Here is a 10,963-nt window from a genome sequence, read left to right on the forward strand (position 1 = left end):
GGTATGAGTTCCTGTTATATTTTGCATATTAATCCCTTATCAGATATGTGGTTTGCAAATATTTTCTCCCATTCTGTAGGTTCCAGCCAGTCTTACTTAGAGCAAGAACGTGGAGATCCAGCTCAGAAAGCAGGCTGGGAACATGGGAGATTTTGCTGAGAACAAACTGAGAGCTCCAGGGGAAGTGGGGTTTTGGGGGGTGGGGTGGGGGGAAAGCTCATGAAGGGAATCATGACTTAAGCTTAAGTCAGCTTAAGGGATGTACAGAGTGATATGGGGATTAGTGTCTGGGTGATGAGAGATGGCTTGGAGGTCTGGTGGCTATCAATGAAAACCTGGATGTGAGGCAAGGTGGTACTCAGTCTCTGGGGCTGAGGGGGGAGGGAGCTCATTCCTCCTCCTGTCTCATCATCATAGCCTCCTTTTAAGCCTTGGTCTTTCTGGCAGCTGACAGCCATGCAGGCCTGAAATGCCATGAGACTGGGGTCCTGAGGTGACCCCAGAGCTCTCAAAGCTCTCAGGCCTTGCTGAAATCTTACTGAGAGCGCTATCAAGGCCAGGATGAGGCAAGTTTTACAAACAACAACAACAAAACACGTGGACCTCTAGAATAGGTGTTCTGAAAAAATTGGCTCCCAACAGGCAGCAGCAGCATTCCCTGAGAACTTGTTAGAAATGCAGATCCTTGCCCCTCACCCTCACCCCAGTCCTACTGCATAAGGAACTCCAGGAGAGGGCCCAGCAATCTGGGTTTGAACAAGGCCACCAGGCGAGTCTCACACTCACTAAGGTTTGAGACCCACTATTTTAAAGGAACTCAACAAACATTGGCTTAAAATGCAGCTGACTGTTGATGTTGTTCTTATGAGCCTAAAATCACAGAGTATTAAAAATGAAAGGACTTTTTCAAGTGTCCAATCTGGCCTTGAACCTTACAGGTGAAGGGTCCATGTCCCAGAAAAGTATTGTGACTGGTTCGAGCCCTCCTGGCAGGACGGAGATTACAATTCCAAATAACCAAACCAAACCAAAGACAAAAACAAACAAAAACAAAACAAAACAAACAAACAAAACAAAAAGAAACCCAGAACCTGGGAAATGGTTGTTCTAATGAGCCATACAGTTGCAGCCTTTCTCTCTCTCTCTCTCTCTCTCTCTCTCTCTCTCTCTCTCTCTCTCTCTCTCTCTCTATATATATATATATATATATATATATATATTTTAATATAGATTGCGATTGTTGTTTGTGTGTTTTCCATTATTCAAGTCAGAGCAACAGGGTCTGTCTCCCTTCAACCTGGCTCTTTTGAGGTTTGTTTGGTTTAGTTTTGTTTTGGGGATTGCAGAGGTGCAGCTTCCTAAGGCAGACCCTGAGCCTCTGAGGAATGCAGCAGGCTCCGCAGGAACAGGAGGCTTTTCTGCAGCCAAAGTCTGCAGACGCTGTGTCTCTATTCTAACTTTTGCCATTCCCATCTCACCGGGCCCCCGGGGAGAGGCAGACAGCCGAACTCCGCGCGCACTGGAGCCCCGACTCCCTCGGCTTCTGGAGAGGAGATTTAGCCTTAATTTTTGTGACAGATGGAGTTGATAGTCTCTCCACGGAAAGGGGAGGAAAAAAGCGCCAGTTTTTGACAGGCCGCAGGCGCCGGGTGCCTCTGGTGGTCGAAGGCTGCGTTGCGCCGCAGTTAAGGTAGTTCGCAAACTCCCACGCCTGGATCGCAGAGGCTGCTGTACCTGGGCGGTTTCACTTAAACCGAGAGATTGAAACCTGCGCTTTAATAGAAACCTTGGAGGGTGCCAATTTATCCCCTTCCTTTATGTTGTGACGGCAGCCAGATGGTACTGCTCAACATCCCTAAAGATTTTGAATAATATTACTGTTTTTCATCGCCGTCCGTGTTAGAAACTTATATTCTTAAAAAATAATAATTTGGCTTATTGGATTTCTGGCTTGCAATTGGCAATGATGTCTGACTCCAGGGCCATACTTGCCATTGGCACCAGGGTGCTGGGGGGTGAAGGGGTGGTAGAGGAAGGATTTGCAAATATCTCATCAGTATCTCCCTAACTAAAGCGTGTGCCTCTTTCTTGTGTGCGTTTGGATTTTTTTTTTTTAAGTTTAAACATCCCGCATCAAATTCTCTGATTTCTCTCCTCCCCCTGTGATGATCAGGCAAAGATGGGGAACTCGAAAAACAAACTGAATTCTGAATCCAGTAGAAAGCACACATGGGGGCCAGGGACAATTAATAAAAGTACCTTAAAAGAAGAAGAAGAAGAACCAAAGAAAAAGGACCGTGGACGAGCCGGTTGCAAACAGCTGCCCCTGAGCTCTGCCCTCTGGTTCTGTGCGCCAGCAAGGGCTCCATATCCGAGCCTCCTTAAGAGTAGGAGGAGCTCCCGGGCCTCTGTCAGGCTCCTTAAGCCGTTCCTTTCAAGCCCTGAATGCCTGAATGTGAGCTGCCCACCACCCTCCCCGCCCTCCCCCACTCCGCAACCCCACTCCAGCGGCTCGTAAAAAAAAAAAAAAAAGTTTCAACAACAACAGGCGGGACCAATAGCATCTCGAAAAGCCGGGAAAGGGGGCCGAGCAAAGGGCGAAAGAGAGTGGAGAAAGGAGAAAGCGGGCAGGCTCGGAGCGCGCGGGGCCAGGGCTCGGCGAGCCGGAGGAGCGTTGCTAATGTTTTTGTTTGTTTGCTTTTCCATGCATGCATAATGAGGGGGCACCTCGGCACCACGCGGGGGCTCCCGGCCCACTTTTGTATTTAAAGCCTCGCTGCGAGCGAGTCCGCAGCCAGGCTCAGCGGATCCGCTCCCCGGGCTCCTTGTCACCCGAGAAGCCGCCGCCGAGGGAAGCCCGGGAGCCGCTCTCCGGCCGCGCCGAGTTTCCCGTTCTCCCCGCGCCGCCCGAAAAGAGCTCCCTGGAGCTCGGCCGAGGCCGGGGTCGCCGCGGGCGGAGGGGGAGGGGACGCGGGCGGCCGGGCCGCGGGAAGGCGGGCAGCGCCGGGACGCGAGCCAGGAAGCGGCGCGATGCGAGAGCCCGCGGCGGCGGCGGCGGCGGCGCGGCGCTGAGCCTGGGAGGAAGGAGCCGCCGCGGCCGCACAACGGATCTGCAGGCGCGGAGCAAAATGCACCCACGGCGCCGCGCGGTCCCGCAGCCCCGCCGCGACCCCGCGGCCCGCAGCCCCCCGGGGCGGCAGTGAGCGCCTCCCGCCACTGCTGGGGGCCGACCGGAGGGGCTCTCCGCGGCCTTGCACTTCTAGGAAGCCCCTGCAGTCCCAGCGAGAGCCGACCTTCTGCAAGCAGCGGGGCACCAGCCAGCGGCGCGCATGGATTTATGAAAACACTCATGCAAGAAGTTGGCAGGACTGGGGCAAACTTTTCCGCCGGCTCCGCGTCCGCCGCTCCCCGCGCCTCGTGTCCTTTCCGCTCCTCGCCCGGCGGCCGCCGCTGCCCGCGATGGTGGCAGGGCTGCTGGGCGGCGGCGGCGGGGCCCGCGGGGGGACCGTTCCGGGCGTCTGGCTGTGCCTGATGGCGCTGCTGCAGCTGCTGGGCTCGGCGCCGCGGGGCTCCGGGCTGGCGCACGGCCGCCGCCTCATCTGCTGGCAGGCGCTGCTGCAGTGCCAGGGGGAGCCGGAGTGCAGCTACGCCTACAACCAATACGCCGAGGCGTGCGCGCCGGTGTTGGCGCAGCGCAGCGGGGGCGACACGCCGGGGGCCGCCGCCGCCGCCGCCTTCCCGGCCTCGGCCGCGTCCTTCTCGTCGCGCTGGCGCTGCCCGAGCCACTGCATCTCGGCCCTTATTCAGCTCAACCACACGCGCCGCGGGCCCGCCTTGGAGGACTGTGACTGCGCGCAAGACGAGAACTGCAAGTCCACCAAGCGCGCCATTGAGCCGTGCCTGCCCCGGACGAGCGGCGGCGGCGCGGGCGGCCCGGGCGCGGGCGGGGTCATGGGCTGCACCGAGGCCCGGCGGCGCTGCGACCGCGACAGCCGCTGCAACCTGGCGCTCAGCCGCTACCTGACCTACTGCGGGAAGCTCTTCAACGGGCTGCGCTGCACCGACGAGTGCCGCACGGTCATCGAGGACATGCTGGCCGTGCCCAAGGCGGCGCTGCTCAACGACTGTGTGTGCGACGGCCTGGAGCGGCCCATCTGCGAGTCGGTCAAAGAGAACATGGCCCGCCTGTGCTTCGGCGCCGAGCTGGGCAACGGCCCGGGCAGCAGCGGCTCGGACGGGGGTCTGGACGACTACTACGACGAGGAGTACGACGATGAGCAGCGCGCTGGGGGCGCGGGCGGCGAGCAGCCGCTGGACGACGACGACGGCGTCCCGCACCCTCCGCGCCCGGGCGGCGGCGCTGCTGCGGCGGGCGGCCGCGGGGACCTGCCCTACGGGTCCGGGCGCAGGAGCAGCAGCAGCGGCTGCCGCTCGGCGCCCCGAGGCGCCTGGACCCCGCTCGCCTCCATCTTGCTGCTGCTGCTGCTCCCGCTGCTCTTTTAACACTCGCGCCCCCCCCCCGCCGTCGGCCACGGGAGGGTCGGCGCCGGGGCACCTGTGGCTCGGGAACAGAGGGGTGGTCGGGGGTATTTTCCAAAACGTTTTCTAGGTGGTTTCTGCCTAGCCGGTCTCGCCGCCTCGACTCTTGGCACGACCCTCGCCTCCTCTCCAGAGCAGGACTTTTTGGACATCCTCCCCTGCCCCCATTCCGGGTTCCAGACACTCCCCGCAGAAACCAGCCTAACTCCGGACCCCCGACATGAAACGGGCCTGGGGGGACAGAACCGTAGTCCCGGACTCCGAAGAGAGGATGCTGACCAGTGGGGTCTTAAGAGTTTCAAGGGACTGGGTTTGGAGCAGGGGTTTTGAAGGAGGATTTATATTTGCGAAGGGGCTGTTAGCGTTTCTCCTGCGAGGGGGGGAAAAAGTGCCGGTAATCGACTTTTATTGTGGCCAGTGAAGACATAGCAATCGTAACCAATTCATTCGTTTAGTTTTGGTATCCGCGCCCAGAATCCTCAGTTTTTTTTGGGGGGGGTGGGGGTGGGGGCGGGCGGGCAAGCATGAGAGGGGTTAATTTTCCTTAATTAGTTTTGGGTAATTTTTAGCCCTTTAATTTCATTGCCACCACTCTGATCTCTTAGCACATTTCTTAGGATTAAGGATCCAAAAATTCTGACCTAAACAGTTGCTAGTGGTGTTGAACAATGCAACTTTTTATTTAAAAGAGCTCTGCACTGCCATCTATGAAAGCCTCTTTATGATGTTTGTTTTGTTGTCATTTTCTTTACATCAAGAAATTGTACGTACAAATATGCAGAGAATATATATTGCCTCTGCTTTTATCAGGGCGCTCACCCCTGGTACTTCGTATATAAAATGTATTAAAACTGGGGTTTGTTACCAGTTGTTGTATTTTGTATATAGAATTTTTATAAATTGTATGCTTCAGAAATAATTTATTTTTTAAAAGAAATTAAAAAACTTAAATCCGCATCCATGGTACACCTTTCCTCCCTGAAATGTAAAGAATCCGTTTGTCACCAGGGATCCAAAACCACAGTCCGTTGTGAAGTGTGCTCTATCTAGAACAATTTTGAAATGTACAGTGTATTTTATAGATTTGAAGTTAACATTCTTATTTTCAAGAGAGTTTATGGACATTGTAGAAATGTATAAATGCATTTCCAAACTGCCTTAAACATTGTATTTTTATAGACATTGTTTTAAAAAAAAAGTCCTATGTTTTAAGTAACGGTGGCTTTGTGTATTTTTTTGTTTGTTATTTGACTTTATTAAAATGTGTACATCAGTAAAGAGTTTTAAATAATGAATATGGTGTAGTTACTTTCCAGAGTTACATTGCGGTTAACCCAGTAATGGGTGAGGAGGGGGATGGAGGGGCCACTGGGAATCTATCAACCATCAACTGAAATTAAAATACAGTACAAGACAAGAAATGAGGGCTATTATTTCTGCCTTCAATTTAATGAACAATTAGACATCTGTAAATGAGGCAGCTACAAGATATAATTTGACTGGTCTCCACTGATATTTACGTTTGTGGAGAGGCTTCACATAAGTTGGGGCTAACCCAGACATTTCTTTCCCCTCCCCCTTTCCACTGGGACCCTCCCCTTGCCCCCCACCCTCCGGAGCGTCCTCTCTGGCTACTAGACATTCTCATACAATCAAACATGCCAATAACATCTGTTATCAATAGGTCTTAGGAAACCTGGGAGACTCAACTTCAAAGTCATTTTCTCACTTTGAGTAAAAAAGTACAAAATTTTGTTACAAAACATTCGGGCGGGCAAAAGTAAACATACTGGGGAGAGGAACAATTACCAGAACTTGTAATATTGTTGTGAGGAGTTGTTTAGCAGTGGGCTGAAGGCTGGGCTCCTGCCAGAGCTACTGATCTACACTCAAACGCCCTTAGATAAATAATTACACTCTTAAGCTGTGTCGAGTGCTGATACACTTGACCTTGTAAATAGAAATGTTTGCAGTAGGAATAAACTCCGGCATTGGAAAATCTTTTAAACATTAACACAAAAGAGAGCGCTCTGTCCTCTGGGGATTTGAGTCTGAACCTCGCCAAGCTAGGCACTTGCAAGGGGGAAAAAAAGTTTATTTATCTTCTATTCCTGGTGTTTATTTAAAGCTTTTCATTTTAAACTCGGTGATTGGAAGGCAAGTCAGGAGTTTAAAAGTCACCACAAATAAACTTTGTCTGAGGGGTCGACAGATTAGCAAGATCTCGTGTCTCTTTATATGATATTAACATGTGCTGAGAAAACACAACCAGATTTCTCTGCTGCCTGAAGTAATTAACAAAGCTATGCCCCCTTCCAACTTCCTCCCACCCACTCCCACCCCCTACTTTCGAGGTTCTTTTGCCTCTAATTCACTCTTTTCCCAGCTTTTATGGAGGGCTTCGAGGCAATTCTTATTACATCTAAAACCAAGATTCATATATGCATAGCATCAGAAAGTCTGAGATAGTTGTGGTGTCAGACCAGCCCAGGAGAGCGGTGTGTGGCTAGAACCCCGTCACCTGAATGGTTGAGTAAACATATTGTTAAAATAAAGCTGAAAGCGTTGTTTCTTTGGGAAGTGAACAAAGAGTATTCCAAGAGACTTGTGAATGAAATCAGCTTTCTTTACAAAACGACGAGTTAGCAAATGCTTCTGCGTTTGTCCTTAAATATATTTAAATCATCTCCTCCTCATGTTATTTTAACACATTCTTGACTAAAAGTTAAGTCTTTGTCCTAGTAAAAGGCCCAGTTTTCCCCAGTAAGAAGTAAAAGGCATTAGCACTAGAAAAGGCTTGATAATTAACTGCTACAATAAACTCACGACTTGATTTTACAGGGTCCTGTCAAAAGCATCTGCCTGGAGTAAATCAACACAGCTCGCTCTTGGGGAGTGAGGACATGAGGCTTTATGCTTTCTTCCTTGGAGAAAGTGAACACTGATCGGTGGTCCATTTTAATTTAAACAGTTCTATGCTGGAGCCCAGGGGCCCCTCATCCCTCTGCAGACTTAGTAGATTCCAGAACAGGTTGCTGAGATGTTAGGTTACAGGACTGTAGGTTGCCATCTGTTCCTAGACCGAAAGGATTTTTACAGTTGTTGACATCTGTAATATCTCATGCTGTCTGGGGAGCCTTTGGAATTTTGGACATTTGAGACGGCCAAATGTCTCATGGAGAATGCCTGGAAGTACCATTACTGAAGGCAAAGGTATCCCTGACTTTTCCCGGAGATCTTAAAAAGCGCCGGACTTCTAACACAAGTCTTCCAGAGTGAGAGCAACTCCTTTTGGATTTCATAGAAAATCTGTGTCCTCTCGGCTGCTCCCATTTCCCCGTTAGCAGGTTTGCATACTCAGTGACAGTTTATTTGTCTTTGGAGGCACTTCAGTGACAAATGTTTAAGGGAGTGTGGGACAATGGTGGAGAACAAGGGGGCAGTTCATTGAGCTGACAGTGACCATACAGTAAATGGAAGGAGGTTCAGGCTTCACTGCTCACCCAAGCACACGGCAACGCTTTTGTGTATGACCACAATGGACATAACATAAGGTCTCTGTTTATTTTCAACAATATCTAGCAATGTACGTGGGCAATATACGTATGTCAAGTGAAAAAATGGCTGGAGGGAACTAAATTCTTGCACTAAGTGGTAGGACATCCCTTAGCATGGGCAGGGCCCTGACCAATGTCCATAAGTAAGGAACAGCTCCTGGTGCCAACTGCCACAAACTTAAGGGGACACCACGCTCTGACACATCTGGGGTGCACTGCAACTCTCCCACTGGGGTCCACATGGGTGAAGATGACTTAGAACCAGCAGTCTCTCTTGGTTGAAGAGTCAAGAGAAACTGCATGGACTGGAGGGGGTCTCTTTCTCACCACTCCCAATGTATGCACCCCGACTCCATCCCAGCAATGCTGTGTTGTATAGAATAAAAAGAGGGGGAAGGTGACAAGAGAACTTTCAGAGACATCAAACTCTGCATTGAAAACCTTTGTACTTTCAACTTTACCTTGCATGATTAGTTCACTGGTTTCAACCGCAGCGGAAGTTCTCAAACACAACCTCATGTGTCCCTTTTTGAGCCCATAAAAAGAAAAGCACACATTATTTGGATTTTGACCTCTTACACCTAGGACCTTCTGAAACATTGTCAGCTGACCCGGTTTCTCCCAGCTCCCCAGAACAAGGTTGTTGGGAAGCATCGTGTTACAATGTGAAGCATCGTGTTACAATGCCTATGGCCCAACAGCAGTTCCCATTCCCGGAGGCTTGGGTTTCCAGTGGGTCTTGCAGCCTTGTGAGTTAAGTAAAGTTGGAGGTTACTGTATTCTATTGGAGGGGTTGCTTCTGCTGGACAGTTGAAAAGCTTCACCCCTGACTATTTGAATGACATAAGTCATGTGCTATTAGCATAAATACCTTCTAAGGCTTCCATTTAATCAATTTCTTAAATAACAGAATGATCTACTACAAAATAGTGGACTGTATACACTATATTTTGGCACAAAGATGGTCATTCTCCCACTAGTAACCAGGGGCTCCAAATAAATGATTTCAACAATGTTTTATTAAAGGACGACAAGAGCCCTCGAGCTGCATTAATCGGGGAGAAGTCGAGTGGCACTTTTGTTATGGAAATGTTAAGCACATAATAGCACTGCCAAACAATGTGCAGCCACTTCATTCTTTCAGCCATGCTGACACCTCTTAAAGAGGAACTGCAGGGAAGGATGTGGGAAAGATCTGCTTTGCGAGGAAGCTTTCAGCTAATATTTTGGAGGGCTACCTCCAAACCCTGTGTAATATGCACGCAATGGAAGCAAGAAAGGCTGCTGAGATACTGGAAGGGTTTCCTTACCTTATTTCAGGAGCTTGGGCTCCATAAGAAAATCAAATGTCTACATTTTTTGACATGGCATTTGTCAAAATTATATTTTGGTGATTTTGTAGTGCTGCGAGTCCAATTTTATAATGTGGATCAAAGACAGTTTCTCTCAATGATGTTGATATATACTGTATGTAGCTTTACCGTGTTCCCCTTAGGCAAACAGGGTAAGTGTGCAAACAGGTGAAAACACACATCACCAAGGACATCTTCAATCTGTAACAAAAAATAAAGGCATATTATCTATTTCCAGACTTTATGGACACAATTATATTCTCTGGTTATTAATATGAATTTTTCTAAGTTTATTTCTATATTTAAAATAATATATTTGTGGGCTCTTGGATGGCAGAATGGAGTCATATCTCACAACCAAATCCTATTGTATATTTTGATCACTGATCAGATGTCACTAAGTACCATAATAAGGAACATTTCAGTGAGATTTGAGGACTTTCTCATAGACACCTCTGTTATGAAAACGCCAGTCAATTAACCTTACTTTTAACCCCTGTCTGCTCTTACCTATCAGGTAGTTACACCTGTTTGGAGCATCCTTCTGTAGTGAACATTGAAGTAAGCTCTTAGGGTGACTAACTAAGACCTATGTCTGTAATACTGAACAAGTGAGGGGAGGGGAGGGGAAACAAAAAGAGTTTGCTTGGTTCCATAGTCATCTGTTGAGGGGCTACCAGTGTGTACATGATGCAGTCTCATCCTTGGACAAGCTGGCCATCAGGATGTGTCCTTTCAACCTCAAGTAGAGAGCACAGAGGAGGATGATCGGATGACTTAGCCCAACTCTGGGTGTAAGGAAACTTGGAGAAGGCGACACTGAAGCTAAGTATGAGGACAGGAATGGACATTAGCAAGAACAGTGGGGAAGACATTTCCGTCAGAGGGAACCAACCACACGTCCTAAGACATGGAGAGACTGAACAGCATAGTGTGTGTGTGTGTGTGTGTGTGTGCGTGTGTGTATGTGGTGTGACCGTGTCACCACCAAAATATAAAGTGGGAAGTAACAAGGTTGGGGCTTGAAAGAAGGGTTAATACCAGGTCACAGAAGCCTTGAATGTCATTCTAGGCATTGACTTTACCCTGCTCAGTGCCCATGACAGGAAACCTCCGAGAATTCCCAGAGGAATTCTCCAGAGGTTTACCTTCTTGAACAGAGTACGTGATGGTTTTAAGGCATGAAGACCAGAGACTGGGACAACAGTTACTGGCAGGTCCCATAAAAAAAGAAACAGCTGGAATAGTGGCAGCAGGAGGAGGGAGAAGGCAGATTCAAGACACTATGACTGGTCAAACATGGAGGGTTCGGGCTTCCCTGGTGGCGCAGTGGTTGAGAGTCCGTCTGCCGATGCAGGGGACACGATGTTGTGCCCTGGTCCGGGAAGATCCCACATGCCGCGGAGCGGCTGGGCCCGTGAGCCACGGCCGCTGAGCCTGTGCGTCTGGAGCCTGTGCTCCGCAGCGGGAGAGGCCGCAACAGTGAGAGGCCCGCGTACCGCAAAACAAAAACAA

At 49.8% G+C, this 10,963-nt stretch overlaps 1 protein-coding gene across 1 annotated transcript; it reads left to right on the forward strand.

Moving 5' to 3' along the window:
- The first annotated feature begins 3,081 nt into the window (after positions 1–3,081).
- GAS1 (growth arrest specific 1) lies at positions 3,082–5,813 on the forward strand. The gene has a single exon (XM_081238297.1). It carries the CDS (start codon positions 3,460–3,462, stop codon positions 4,501–4,503), a length of 1,044 nt encoding a protein of 347 aa, XP_081094423.1. The 5' UTR covers positions 3,082–3,459; the 3' UTR covers positions 4,504–5,813.
- Positions 5,814–10,963: the final 5,150 nt, after the last annotated feature.

The sequence above is a fragment of the Mesoplodon bidens genome, assembly GCF_964165515.1.
Source record: "Mesoplodon bidens genome assembly, chromosome: 6".
In the NCBI taxonomy this organism is placed as follows: Eukaryota; Metazoa; Chordata; class Mammalia; order Artiodactyla; family Ziphiidae; genus Mesoplodon; species Mesoplodon bidens.

Bases quoted from the DNA above. Each gene is read 5' to 3' on its own strand.
- GAS1 (XM_081238297.1), top strand. From the start codon at position 3,460: ATGGTGGCAGGGCTGCTGGGCGGCGGCGGCGGGGCCCGCGGGGGGACC.